This window comes from Typopeltis vanoorti, chromosome 14 (assembly GCF_054136105.1).
Source record: "Typopeltis vanoorti isolate ZY-2024b chromosome 14, IOZ_Tvanoo_1.0, whole genome shotgun sequence".
Classification (NCBI taxonomy): domain Eukaryota; kingdom Metazoa; phylum Arthropoda; class Arachnida; order Uropygi; family Thelyphonidae; genus Typopeltis; species Typopeltis vanoorti.
In genome coordinates, this window is record NC_143562.1 from 78,474,172 (window position 1) to 78,490,276 (window position 16,105).

At 33.2% G+C, this 16,105-nt stretch overlaps 1 protein-coding gene across 1 annotated transcript in view; it reads left to right on the forward strand.

The window, feature by feature from the left end:
* LOC150099694 (mitochondrial outer membrane protein SLC25A46-like) overlaps positions 1–16,105 on the forward strand; it is a 153,887-nt gene that overhangs the window by 33,481 nt on the left and 104,301 nt on the right. The window contains exons 4-5 of the mRNA XM_090403379.1: positions 5,794–5,871; positions 10,258–10,358. Coding sequence (XP_090259505.1) covers positions 5,794–5,871; positions 10,258–10,358 — 179 coding nt within the window. The remainder of the gene's footprint in view (positions 1–5,793; positions 5,872–10,257; positions 10,359–16,105) is intronic.

The following is a 16,105-nucleotide window of genomic DNA, read 5'->3' on the forward strand; positions in this document are numbered from 1 at the left end:
GATAAGTCACCCAGATAAAAGCTTTTCAAAACACTACAATTATATGGGATAAATGAAACATCATACAGAACAATACTTCGTCTACCTCTGCGTTGTAAGTCAGCAGTTAGAATTGATGTACAAGATGATGTTTGGATGTTAAATCAGTTGTGAGAAAAGGGTGGATATTATCCCTAATGTTATTCATTATCTATATTGATTACATTATGTAATAAAATGGTATAAATCTGATATCAAAATTTGATATGTTAATCGCAGCTCTTTACTTTATGCAGGTTGTTATATTTCTAAATAAATCTAGTACAAGTCTGCAGGAATTTCTGACTAAATTGAATAATGGCTCTGATAAATTTGGTATGAAAATCATCAATAAAAAGACAGACAATGAAAATAAGCAGAAACATTGCAAACATTATTTGTATTCTGAATGGAGAACTATAGAACAAGTAAAACATTTTAGTTATTTAGGTGCAGTTTTTAGTGAAGATGGGAAATAAAATATGGTAGTGGACAACACACTTAGCGACGACTGTATGATAGGAAGTCAGCTGAATGAATTTGTATGGAATAAGAGAGAAATTAGTCAAAACACTAAACTAGCTGTATACAAAAGTGTTAAAACCAATTTTAACTTAGGGGTGGATCTTAGAGTTGGGTTAGAAATAAAACACATGATCAAATATGGGAGTACACAGATGTGAGAGTTCTGCTAAAGATTAGGGAAAGGAACAAATGACATCAATGGCAGTATCATATTAAAAATGAGGATATTAAGAAAGAACGTGGCATTGTTAGCACTGTACCTGTGATTAGCAGAGTAAATCTTAGGTACAGTTAGGAGAAGAAAGTTTAGCAAAACAAGTATTCTTTGCCAAGATGGTAGTGAAAAGACCAAGAGGAAGAAGACAAAGGTATATGTGGGTTGATACAATAAAAACTGCCTTTAAAAGAGAGAAATATAAGATCTGATAAAAGTGGAGTCTTGACAGATAACAGATTAATTTGGAGAAAAATTGTCAGTAGGAAGTAGTAATGATGTAAATTTTTCATGTAGTACTATCATAATGTTGTGTATCCCCCCCCCCCAACAATAGATTATTGTAATAATCTATTGTTGATTAATTTTATTATGATCAGATCATCATCATCAAATTCCTGACATGATATGCACCCTTGGGGAGGGGTGTCCAGGATAATTATAATATTCTATAATATATTATATTATGATATATTGATTATGATATACTACATGAAAAAGACACTATTACTAACTTCAATCAATCATTTTCCTTTAATCTGTTATTTGTCAAGATTCCAGTATTATCAGATCTTATATTTCTCTTTTAACATGCTTTTTGCTGTATCAGTCCATCTACATATTGGTCTTCCTCTGGATCTTTTCCCTGCCAACCTAAAAAATAACACTTGTTTTGCTAATCTTTCCTCTCCCATTCTGTTTAAGTGACCATACCACCTGAGATTAGCTCTACAAACAAATTCTTGAATATTAACAATTGCAAGTTCTTTCTTTAATATCCTCATTTTTAATGTGATACTGCAATTGATGCTATCTGTTCACTCCACTAATCTTTCTCACAAATCAGAGGCCTCCAGTCTTTGATCAAGTGTTTTATTTCTAACCCAGCTCTCAGATCCAGAGGTTAAAATTGGTTTCAACACCATCTTGTATACAGCTAATTTAGTGTTTGGACTAATTTTTTTTTTTATTCCATATAAATTTATTCAGCTGACCTCCTACCATACCAGCTTTACTAATTCTGTTGTCTATTTAATTTGCCATTTTTCTTCACTAAAAATCATGCCTAAATAGTTGAAATGTTTCATTTGTTCTATAGGTTCACCATTCAGACAATTGACGTTTTCAGTGTTTCTACGTACTTTCATTGTTATTCAGTTTAGTCAGTAATTCCTGCAGAGTTGTACTGGATTTATTTAGAAATGTAACATCATCTGTATAAAGTAAAAAGCTTCTAATACTGCTTTTCTTCATAATCTGATCCATATAGATAATGAATAACAGTGGAGATAATGTGCACCCTTGTTGCACACCTAATTCTAACCCCTGACTTAGTTTAAATAGAGACTATGTATCACTCAATGTAATGTCCCATTTACACCATATAACTGTAGCGTTTTTGAAGAGCTTTCTTCTTGGCACCTTGTCATATGCCTTTTCCAGATCAACAAAACTTAAATACAAATCCTTGTTTTTATTCCCAAGATTTCTCAACTATTTGTTTTGAAGTGAAAATCTGATCCTCCTGATAACCTCTGTTTGTCCCAAATCTAGCTTGTTCTTCACCAAGCTTCCCTTCCAAAATTTTTTTTAGCTCTCTCAAGTATACTTGCATAAATCTTACCAGGAACATTCATTAAGGAAATACATCTGTCACATTCATTTTTATTTCCCTTTTTATAGATGGGTACTATGAAAGTTCTGCTCCAATCATTTGGAATTCGACCTTCTGACCAGGCCTTCTGAAATTGTGCAATGGAGCCACTGCAAAACTTCTTTACTGATCGAATTTCATCTACTCCAACTGCCTTTCTGCATTTCATGTTTTTGATGATTTGTTATACTTCATGTATTGGTATGTATTCTTGACTGCATTCCTTTTGGGAGTTTACTACCACCATACTGACTGTTTATTTCATTTAGCAGTCTTTACTCAAGAGTAATTACTCAAGACTTCTAGAATATCTTCAGTTTTCATCACCTTTATCATCTCTAATTCCTTTTATAGTACTTTTTTTGTTCATTTTTAAGCTTTCTCAATAGCGTCCAAAATATTTATTCTCGATATTTATTTTGTATGTTTTTACTAAAGTCTTCCCATTAGTTTTTTTAGCTAATTTTACACGGGTTTGCTTTTTTACATTTTTCTTCTGTATTCTCTAAGAACACAAGCAAATTTACTTGCCAGGAACTTTCAATATGCTTTCTTCTTTTCTTTGACTGCCTCTTTAACTTCCTGTGTCCACCATGGAGTTTTGATTTTTCTATCCTTACAACCTTGCCCATGCCTCTCTGGCTGAATCAATGTTTTCTTCAGACTTTGCCATTGAATCTTCACGATTTGGTTCATGCTTTCAAACACTTTCATTTTTAATTCAATGTTATTTGTGTATTTGAATCTGCAATTCAGCTCTGAAAGATTTTCAGCTTTGATTAGTTTCACAACTTTCTTAAACACTCTTCATTTCGATATAAAATTCGCTTTTATCCTGTGAAAAAAGTATTTCCTATTTGAAATCCTCTATATACTCTTATGTGTCCTGAATCAATGGGAAAACATCTATTAACTATAATATAGTCAATGAGACTTATTTCTTGTATTTTCGCTCCATGTGAATTTCTTTACATTTTAAGGTTGGAATATGGTGTTAGTAATAACTAATCCATGTCCTGAACAGAAATCCAGCAGGCATTTACCATTATTATTAGCTTTGCGTTTTTCTCCAGATTTTCCCAAAATATTTCTATTGTATATGTCTGGTGATCATTTCCTACTCTGCTGTTTACATCTCCAACAAGAACCAAGTTTGCTTTTTTATTGTGCCAGCTGTCTTCTCTAATATCTAAATTCCTTCATTTCCTCCTTGGTAACCTTCTTTATGATCATAAGCACAAATAAGTCTCGTTGTTCAGTTTCCCATTCTGATATTTGGCTACATCATCTACTTGATATTGCCTGCCATTCAAGATTTTCCCATATTTAGTGTTGAATACTATGGCTACTCCTTCTTTTCATTGATTGTTATTGCCTGAATATACCATTTTGTATTTATCACTTAGAAAGATCATCTGGTTTTGTCTTTGGTTCAGTCATGCCTATTATGTTGATCTGATATTTATCCAATTTTTCTGCTATATAATATATCACAAAAACACAACGTAAAAGTATTATTTCCATTTGTTTCCTTTTATACTTGTATGGGCCATGCGATATACACCTACAAAGGGGGGTGGGTCCATATTGTGTAGTATCCAAGCTCAAACATTCCAGTTTAATTACTAGCATGTCATGTGGCAATCTGTCAAAGGCCTTTGCAAATTCTCCCTTGTCCAGTGCATTTGCTACTGTGTTATAATAACTAGATTGCTGAATGACCTTCCTCTGATAAACTTTTGCTATCCATTGAAAAGAATGCTGCTGTTTTCAACACAATTCTGAATCTTGGTCTTCAGTAACCTCTCCAACCTTTTACTGACAACTCCAGACACACAGATTGGCCTATTATAATTTGAATCCTAGTCTTATCACCTCTTATGAAACTTGGCCCAATCTAATAGTAAAGTGGAACAAGCTTTTTCAAATAATGAAAGAAATTGAAATAGACTGGAGAGAGAGAGAAAAGACTAATTAAGAAATTGTGTACCAGCTACAAAATAAAGATCCGAATACAGGAAAATTGAAGCTCCTGCAGAACTCAAGAAAAGTGTAGCACAAGGTTGTGCATTGTCATCCTTACTTTTCAACCTGTATATAGAGAATGCAATGAAATTAATAAAAGAAGGAAAGAATGAACAGGATAATTGTAGGTAGAATGCAGTTACATTTGCTATGCTTTGCTGATGATATAGCTATATTAACTGAGAACAAATAGAATTTAAAACAGATATTATCTAGGATGGATGATGTTTTATCTGATTATGGACTTAAAATAAATGTAGCAAAAACTAAAATAATGGCAGATTTAAAGGAACAAAATAAGATAGACAAAATAGTGATTAGAGGTACGAATATTGAACAAGTAAAATCATTCATATATCTTTGAGGAACTGTTAAAGAAGATAGAAGATGTAAGTTGGAAATACAAAGAAGAATTGTTATGGCAAAAAAGTATTAAAGAAAAAGATCACTTATTACAAGTAAGATAAATAAGGAATTACAGGAAAGATTTATGAAAACAGTTTAGAGGATGTTCTTATATGGTTGTGAGACAAACTATAACAACAGAAGACTAGAAAAGAATTGAAGTATTTGAAATCTACTGTTGGAGAGTATTGCTAGGAATAAATTGGAGAGAAAGGAAAACTAACAAAGAAATCTTGTGTGAACTAAGAGAGCTGAGTATTGAAGAAGACAATCATGGAAAGAGAGATGAAATTCCTGGAACACATGGAAACATAATGAATGGATTATAAATGTATTAGAAGAGAAGATACCAAGGACAAGAAGAAGATGGCTGAAATATACATTTTAAGAAAGGGTGTTTAGAAAGAGGTTACAAACTACTAAAGAGGAAAGCTGGAAATAGAATGACCTGCAAGAGGGAACTCTCCGTAGGGTAGAGTTCCCTCCATAAGGGACATTCCGCCCCTTAGATTGATGCTGATGATGTTTGAAATGACAAAAAAGATGTGTAACTTGTATTTGCTAGTATCAGTACTGTACTTGAAATGAAAAAAAATGTCCTTATATTGAATTTAATTTTGTTAAGAAAATGATGGAAATTGTTTAAATGAGATTTATATCATTTTCATTGTTATACTTTTTTTTTATTTAACATGGTGGTGATGTTTTAGCTTTTGTATGTTTATGTTTTAGCTTGTTAAAGTACAGTTTGTATTTTATATTGGTTTGGTATAACAGACCTCAACATTTATGGAAGTACTTTCAAAAAAAAAAAAAACTGAACTTATATGCTGAAAATTAATAAATTTTCAGCATATAAATTTATAAAAATATAAATTTATATATATAAATAAAATATTTTTTAAAATTTTATATAGATGATTTTATTTAGTGTAGAATGTGATTTTCTTAGGTACATAGAAAGTCGTTTAAGTACCATTTAACTCCTTTTACTTTATTCCCTGTGATGGCTAATCTTCAGAGGAGGCAGGTATGTTAATTATTTTATTCCAGTTTTATTGTTCTTTTTGATTATCACATTTAGCTTCATTTATACTAAATGGTAATAATATATTAAGTGATTTTTGTCTCAACTAATGATTCCATAACATTATTCAGATACCACTCAAAAGGACATATAACAAGTTATTGATATATACAAGAACTTATATTTTGTATATGCATACATTGTATGTCTTAGCTATATCTGAAATATCAACAGTAAAAATGTGTTATCAATTTACTGTATTGTAGTTGTTGCTTATAATTATGGCCAAGCAACTAAAGGTCTGTACCTGTGTAGCTCAGTAGAAGCGTTTGTATTCTCTGTGGTAGGCCACCCAAAGATAGACTTAAGTTCAACACTAGTCACTGACTAGAGGAACTTTTTCTAAGCCTTTCTTCATCCAGTTCCTGAGTTGTTCAACCTCTGGCCATGGGGAAGTGGGTTTTTTCTCCTGGAAAATTGGATTCTTTATCCATTAAACTCAAGAAAATTGACCATAGAACCTACACTATTTCAGACAAGAACATGTCCTTTAGGGTTAGGTACCAAGAGATGGTAGAACTTGTTTGCCATTATCTTCATCAGTTGCTGCTTATATGGTCTTGGGACAGCTATCTCTGATTAGCTGTCCCAAGCTAATCAGAGATAGCTGTCCATCTCAATTTCCAAATTACATAAAAACTGGCTGAAAACATGAACTTCATAGCATAGCAACTAAAGCTATGAAATGACACACTGGTCTCAGACCTTTAGTTATAATAATAATATTTTTATAATAATTTTAATATTTTAATAATTTTTTTCCTATCTAGCTTTTGGAGGCTGAGTGGGCAGTTAAATTTCCACCAGTAGCCAGAGATGGCTGGCTCACGACTATCACTAATTATGAGTGGCAACCAATGAAGAGATGGGCAAACAAGTACTGCCATCTCCTGGTGCCTCACCCTAACAGGACATGTTATGTCTGAAATAATGTGGGTTCTACACTCTATTTTCTTGAGTTTACGGGATGAAAAACCCGAGTTTTCAAAAGAATTGCCCATGCCTGAGATTGACAAACTTGGAAACTGGTCGAAGAAAGGCTTAGAAAAAGTCCCTCCATTTGGCGACTAGACTTGAACTTAAGTCTAACTTTGGGCAGCTTAGTACAGAGAATGCAAGTGCCACCTCCACTGAGTTACACAGGCCTATTAAAAAAGAATAATTCATTTTCATGGTAATATTCTTTCCTCAGGCTAACTTGTATTGACAAGAAACTGTGCTGTTTTAATCATTTACTCACACATAGGAGAACAGAAGTATGCCCATCGGCCCACTCTTTTCTATGTGGATATTGCCATGCAATAGTGGGAAGCATAGCTGCCACTGTTGGGATCTTAGTGAAGGTTGAAACTAGTCTTGGTAGTCTCAACAGTGGGAGCTAGAATGCGAAGACAATTTCTCATATACTAGTAGCAATATGACATTTTTACCATATTAAAATATTCTTGATAAGAGAGTTCTAACCCAAATTGTTAACTTGGTCAGAAAGTAAGTTATACTCACAGTATTCTGGGTAGTGACCCATCCCATAATGCATGGCAATAAATGCATCCGAAATGAAGGTGCTGTGTGTGTTAGAGGATACTGAAACAATTCGTTGTGAAGTCATCTGCCTCTAGGTTAATAGCCCAATCATGAAGATTCACATGTAAACCTTTGTTTGTTCATACTTTGATAAAATATTGAAACAAGAATGTAATTTCTTATCATTTATGATTTACTTTCAGACCAGGTGAGAGAAAACTTGATCAAGTGGTCTAGTTAAAAACTGAACTAATGCAGTTCATTCACACTTCTTGCACACTCACAACATCCAGTGGCAATCCATTCCAATAACGCACCACCCTATGAGAGAAAAATCTAGCTCTCACCCCCTTCTTAGCAGCATTCATTATTTGCCTCCAAGGATGCCCTTTTGTCCTTTCCCCAACCTCCATAAATTGAAAAATTCCATCAACTGAAATCCTCTAACCCTTTCAGAAGTTTGTAAGTCTCAATCATATCAACCCTCTTTCTCCTGTTTGTTAGTATCTGCATTCTACAAATTCTCAGTCTGTCTTCATAATCAGTATTCCTAAGTTTTGATATCATTTTTAACACTCTTCTTTGCACACACACTCTCTCTCTCCACTATATTAGAATCACAATGGAAACCAGACCAGACCTGCACACAATAGTCCAAGTGAGGTCTTATCAAGGCCTTGTGAAGAGGCAGAATGGTATCCTTATCTTTACATGTGAACATTTGTTTCAGCATTGCAATTATTTTTAAGTTGTATTTGAAATCTTTGCTACATGGCCCCTGAACTTCAACTTTTCATCCACTTTTCATACACTCCAAGATCCCCAACCTCATCAGTTTCTTCTAGCATAATCCAACCAATATAATACAACATTAGATATCTAATCATGCCAAAGTGAATGACTACATTTACTGACATCCATTTTCCCATGCCCACAATTTCAGCCTATTCAAATCATTCTGCAAGTACCACATATCCATAGCATTCCTGATTACTCTACCTATCTCTTATCATCTCTGATTCCTTTTACATTACCCTTTCCTCCATTTCTAAGTTTTTTTCCAATAGTCTCCAGAATATTTTGCCACCTTCCTGATATTTATTTTCTGTGTTCTTGCCAAAGTCTTCCCATGACTTTTGTTTAGCTAGTTGTACACAGTGCTTTGCTTTTACAGTGCCATGGAATTCTGATTTTTCTATCCTTATAGACAACCTCACCACATGCCTCTCTGGCTGAATCAATATTTTCTGCAGGATTTGCCATTGAATCTTGTTTTCAAACTGATTTTTTTTTTTCATTGACGTTTGTGTATTTTAGTCTACAGTTCACATCTGAAAGCTGTTAAACATTAATTCATTTTAAAACTTTCTGAGACACTTTTCTTTTCAATATGAAATTCAATTTTATCCTACTCAAAACTAAACAGCGATCATTTCCTATTTCAAATCCTCTGAGCCAGTGGAAAATCATCACTATCAACTATGACATTGTTCAATGAGACTTATATTTCTTGTATCTTCTCACCATGTGAATTTGTGCACATTTTTATCTTGGAACATAGTATTAGTAATAACTAAATCATGACCTGAACACAAATCCAGCAGGGATTTACCATTATTATTATTAGCTTTGTGCTTTTCTCCAAATTTTCCTAAAACATTTCTGTGTCTGGTAATCATTTCTTTCTTCCTTTTTCATTGAGCCAGCCGCCTTCTATAATGCCTCAAAAAATTCCTCTATTTCTTCCTTGGTAGAACCTTCTGTTGGACTATAAGCAAAAATAAGTCTCATTGTCTAGTTTCCCCATTCTGATATTTGACTACTTCACTCTACTTGATATTGCCTGCATTCAAGATTATCCTCATATTTATTGTTGAATACTATGGCTACTCTCTCCTTTACCTGATTGTTATTGCAGAATATAGCATTTTGTATTTGTTGCTTAGAAAGATCTTGCATGTTTTTGTCTTCTTTGTTTCAGTCATGTCAATGTGGTGCTTATCCATTTTTTCTGCTAGTTTCATTTCTTTTCTGTTGTTGCTTCTTACGTCGATAGTACCAATCTTTAACTCTGTTGACGTTGAGTTGGGACATGTTCTGGGATTTGTTCCAGTAGTTGACTTTTTGCTGTTTGTCCTAGTTCTCTGATGAAAATAATGGGGGCCTTGTTTAACCAGGCAATGCCTCAGCTGGTATGAAATTCTATCATGTTGTACCATCATGATCCTCATTGTATTTGGTGAGGATCATGATGGTACATTTGGCACCATCGTTATGCAAGTCAGGACTAGCAGACCATGCTTTGGATATCCCTTCACACAGGATCAAATGGAAAAAAACAAAAGTGCTACACAGAAGTCATAAGTCAGAGAGACTGTTTTTGAAATCAGCAGCAGCTTTAAAACATTATCCAAACCTCAGCAAGTATGACTGTATTCATTTACCAAATTTGCCAATAATAGATAGCACTAATAAGGACTTTAGTACCTTGTGTTGTTTGTCACAATTTTTAAACTTGTCCCACTGTTAACTTGTTTGCATATTGTGACAAACTGGTATTCTTGCTCTGAAGATGCCGGGTATAATATCAGCAAATATTAATTATTTCCTTATTAGTCTTGTATTATGGATTAAAACCATTAAAATATACATAAGAATTTCATGTTTCGGTTATCATCACTTCTTTTCATGTACATATCCATCACTCATCACATGATGGAAATGCATCTAAACTGTTGCACAGTTTGTCAGATTTTTTATATGTACTTAAATCATATATGTTTTTTTAGTTTTAATGTATTTCAGGGACTATCCACATTATGGAAAGGAACAGGAAGCATTTTCATCATTAGAGGATTAACGATAGCTACAGAAACTGCAGTGGCAGAATTTACTCCATTTCCTAGGTTAGTGTAATGTCATTTTTGTTACATACATATATATATGTGTGTGTTTATAATTGCAAATGCAGGCATCATGCTGACTCTATTTTCCCAGAGTACAGTATTTCTGTAATATTTTATATGTTATTGAAAAGAATGTTTGATTTGAAATACATAGGTTTAATTAAAAGAAACGCACGTATTAACCAGAGTGAAAATTATTTCATTGTAAATATTTCATCCTAAGTATCTTAGGACATCATCAGTACAGTAGTTTAAAACAATAATAGGAATAACATACAGTTAGGGTGCATGATTACAATAGAATCTCATTAAACGTGCATAACGTGTTACAGAAATTTAAAAAAAAAAAAAAATTAATTATTTAACACAATTTTGTATGACAATTTCCCATACTTTAGGAATAGTAAGAACTTCATTGCGGTTTAAGTTTGGTCTGTGTAGTAGAGCTTCAGAACTTTATAAACGTTCATCTTTATATAAAGATCTATGTAAAAGTTTAGACTTTTCCCAATAGATCCTATGTCTGAATTTTTTAATTGTAATTGTAATATTGATTACAATAGAATCTCATTGAACGTGCGTAAAAAAAAAAAAAAAAAAAAAAAAAAAAAAAAAAAAAAAAAAACAATTTTGTATGACAATTTCCCATACTTTAGGAATAGTAAGAACATTGTTGCTGATTAACCGCAATTAACCACATATTAACCACAGTGAAAATAATTTTCACTTTGGTTAATACGTGTGTTTCTTTTAATTATAATCGCACCACAGGTTTCATTATTTAAAAAAAAAAAAAAAACATAGGTTTAAATACTTCAAAAAAGAATTCAACTTCATATTTATATATTATACAGGGTGTTTAAAAAGGAGATATAAACATTGAATAATAATAATAGAGGGTATAATAGCAATAAACAAGCAATTTTTATTACTCTCAAATGTATCTTAACACTTCAAGTTTCAACACAAGAGTTAAAGTTTGTTATGACTGTCCCCAGTAATTCTGCAGATGTCTCATCTGTAATCAATTTCCAATTGCATGTGACAAAGCATATCTGGCATAACTTCAGCAATGGTGGCAGTAATTCTGGAATGCAGCTCATCCAAATTGGCTGAAGTTATGCCAGATATGGCATGTGGCAATCACCAAGCTACATAAAATGGTAGCTTCATAAGCAAGCTACAATTCCAGACTTCATGAAATGCCTTGTAAATTTCAACATGAGTTTTACCAAATCAATCATTCATGGGTTGTATCCAAAAGTGAGTGAGGTTAGCTAGGAGATCTACCATGGAAAGTAATAGAATCTATATTGGTAATTACTAATTAATCAGTGGGTCTTCAAGTAGTTGACCATTAATGACTTTTCCATTATTATCAAGAGTACTGATATGACAGCAATAGGATAGAAGTTTAATGGCTGACTTATCTCCCTTTTTACGAATTAATAACAGCAAACAATAATAATGAAAAACACAATGAAAAATTAAAAGTTGGTCCTTGTTGGGGATCTAAATAGCAGAGTAGGAAATGATTGTCAGACATACAAAAATATTTTAGGAAAATTTGGAGAAAAGAGCAAAGCTAATAATAATGGCAAATATCTGTTGGATTTCTGCTCAGGACATGGACTGGTTATTACTAACACCATGTTCCAACATAAAAATGTGCACAAATTCACATGGAGAGAAGAGGCAAAGAACAAGAAAAGTCTCATTGACTATGTTATTGTTGTTAGTGATGTTTTCTCTCTGGTGCAGGACATCGGAGTGTACAGAGGATTTGAAATTGGAAGTGATCACTATTTAGTCTTGAGCAGGATAAAATTGAATTTCATATTGAAAAGAATAACATGTAAGAAAGTTTTAAAGCAAATAAAAGTTGAGCAGTTCTCAGATGTGAACTGTAGACTAAAATACACAAAGATTATTGAAGAAAAAATGAAAGTTTGAGAAGAGGAATCAAACTTTGGAAATTCAGTGGCAAACTCTGAAGAAAACCCTGATTGATTCAGCTAGAGAGGCATGTGGTGAAGTTGTCTTCAAGGATAGAAAAATTAGAACTCCATAGTGGACTAAGGAAGTTAAAGAGGCAGTGAAGGAAAAGAAGAAAGCATATCAAAAATTCCTGGCAAATAAGTCAGCTTTTGCTCTTATGGAATACAGAGACAAATGTAAGAAAGCGAAACACTGTGTAAAACTAGCTAAAAACAAAAGTCATAGGAGGACTTTGGCAAGAACATAGAAAATAAATATCAAGAAGGTGGTAAGATATTCTGGAGGTTGTTGAAGCTTAGAAATGGAGGAAAGAGTGCAGTAAAAGGAGTTCGAGATGATAAAGGTGACATGAAAATGGGAGAAAAAGATATCCTTGAAGTATGAAGTAATTATTTCAAAAAATTGCTAAATGAAACAAGCAGAGATGACAGCACAGTGATAAAAAAAAACACTGACCAGGCATGCAGTCAGGAATACATATCCATACTTGAAGTAGAAAAAGCTTTCAAAGGCTTGAAATGTGGAAAGGCAGCAGGAGTAGATGATATTCGACCAGAAATGCTGAAGTGTGGTGGTATAAAAGTCTTACAGTGGCTGCACTGCATAGTTCAGAATGCTTGGACAGAGGGACGAATTCGTGATGATTGGAGTAGAGCTCTCATAGTACCCATATATAAAAAGGGAAATAAAACTGAATGTGAGAAGTACAGAGGTATATCCCTCTGTAATCCATCATGTATATCCATCTGTCCACAGATGGTGAACAATAATAATAATCAGTAGGGATACTGAGTGTTCCTGGTAAGATATATTCAAGTATAGTTGAGAAACGGTTGAGAAGAATTGTGGAAAAAAAGCTTGGTGAAGAACAAGCTGGATTCAGGTCAAATAGAGGCTGTCAGGATCAGATCTTCACTTTACGACAAATAGTGGAGAAATCATGGGAATATAACAAAGATCTGTGTTTAAGTTTTGTCGATTTGGAAAAGGCATATGACAAGGTGCCAAGAGAGAAGCTATTCAATACGCTACAGTTATATGGTGTCAATGGGGCATTATATCAAGCAATACTTAGTCTTTATTTGAGTTGTAAGTCAGCAATTAGAATTGAAGGAAGATGGTTTAATGTTAAATCTGGTGTGAGACAAGGATGTACATTATCCACTCTGTTATTCATTATCTATATGGATCATATTATGAAGGAAAGTGATATTAAACATGATATCAAAATTGGAGATGTTAATGTATGCTCTTTGCTTTATGCAGATGATGTTATACTTTTAAATAAATCTTGTACAAGTCTGCAAGATTCCCTGACTAAATTGAATAACTGTTGTATGGTATGAAGGTCAGCAATAAAAAGACAAAGTCAATGAAAATAGGCAGAATCATTGAAAATGTCAACTGTGTTGTGAACGGAGAACCTGTGGAACATTTCAGCTACTTAGGCATGATTTTTAGTGAAGATGGTAAATTAAATATAGAAATAGACAACAGAATCAACAAAGCTGGTATGGTAGGAAATCAATTGAATAAATTCATATGGAATAAGAGAGAAATTAGTCGGAACATTAAATTAGCTGTATATACAAGACGGTGTTCAAACCAGTTTTAACTTATGGATCTGAGAGCTGGGTCAGAAGTAAAACACTTGACCAAAGACTAGAGATCGCAGATATGAGTGTCCTGAGAAAGATTGTAGGCATCAATGGCAATATCATATTAAAAACGAGGATATTAGGAAAGAACTTGATGTTGTCAGCATCCAGGAATGTGTTAGCAGAGCTAATCTCAGGTGATATGGTCAGTTAAACAGAATGTGCAAGGAAAGATTAGCAAAACAAGTGTTCTCTGCCAGGTTGTCAGGAAAACGACCCAGAGGAAGACCTGGGTCTTGACGAGTAGCAGACTGATCTGGAGGAAAATTGTAGATAGGAAGTTAGTAATGATGTAAATTTTTCATGTAGTACTATCATATCCTGTACACCCCCTTGAGGGTACGTGGCAGGAATTTGATGATGATGATGGTGAACAATAATAATAATTAGTATTATTATTGCACTCACAAAAAAAAAAAAAAAAAAAAAAAAAAAAAAAAAAAAAAAAAAGATAGGGCCATGGATGGGCTAAGATTTAAATAACCTGGAAATCCAGATTTATATTTGTTACCTGCTTACTGGATGGGTTCCAGCTTCCAATAAGCAAGGTGGCATTTTTATGCCAAAAGACAAACTGTTTACCACTATGGTGGATGGTGATCAGAGATTTTTTCCACTAGTTCAACCAGGCTGACAAAAATAAAATGAAGAAATAAAATAATAAAAGAAAGGTAAAGGAGAATGAAAAAAAGTCTGAGTGTGAATACGTATGCCAGTCTGTACAAATTAGGGATAAGAATTGTGTTAAGCTGGTTAAAATTACAGCTGAGGGAACTAATGTTTTGAAGCCATTATATTATTTCTTTGTTTCCCACTAGTTTGTGTGTTTTATGAGAGAGAAAAAAACTAGTTTATGGAAGAAACAAAATCTTGCCAATCTGGCTTCTATGTGAGAATGATCAATTCACCGTTAATCGAAAACCCATCTTAAAAGTGTCCATTTAAAACCTGGAACACTCGAAATAGTAATATAGTTATGAATTTCATTCATAACTATAACATGTTTTTTAAATGAACTCTATACCATATAACATCCTTCTTTTTATAATCTATTTTACCTAACTGATGATTATTACACAATAACTTACCTGCTTATTTTTAATAATCATTAAGGATAAGCAAAAAGGAGAAACAAAAAAAAAAAAAGAGAGGAGAATTAAAAAATCATTCCAATGATTTCTCTAATCGCTTTTTACTTTTTCCAGTTCTCTAATCATCCATCTAAAAATTTGTCTAGATATTTAATCTTTGTTGGTGCTGTATTGTGTAAAAAAAAATTAAAAAAAACTACAAAAAAATAGTATTAATAATGCAGTATATATTTACATCCTTTGGTGGATATGAGTGACATATAGAGGGGAAAAGGGGAGGGTCACTCTTAAATAATGATGTTGTTAAGAAGCAAGAAAAGAAGAAGGTATATTAAGTCCATTCATTTAATATCATGTGCTCATTACATGACATGGAAATTGCATGATGTTATATAAATATATAATAAACATGCAAATACATTTTATTATTATTATAGCCAGCACCAAACAGCAATAAATCACCAACTGCTGAACTACTGAAAGATGTAACAAACATCATCCAATTGAAATCAAATGTGAAACATGGTTATCCTTAGAGTGATTATTCCCACTTCCCTTCTCAATCCAATTCAAATAGATTCAGTTCCTGCTCTTCACTTTCAGGATTACAAATACAACAGTAGCAATCCAAGAACATAACCCTGCATCACACAACTAGTCGCAGGCCTTTTTTTGGACTCTACTTGAATAAATTACTCTCTGATATCTCTTCATCAACCACTCTCCTGTCCACCTCACCAACCCTATATCCATCCCCATGTGCTGCAGTTTACTGATTAGAATTCCATGTGGTATCCTGCCGAAGGCTTTTGCAAAGTCCAGCAGTGTTTCTGTAAACCCATTACCTTTATCCAACTCAGCTGTCACTGAATTATAAAACATGAGCAAGTTACTGAGGCATGACCTACCCTTCAAAAAACCATGCTGCCTTAAATACAGTATCCTACTTCCATTTATCCATTCTTGTATTTTGCTGTAGGCCAACTTCTCTTACTTTGAC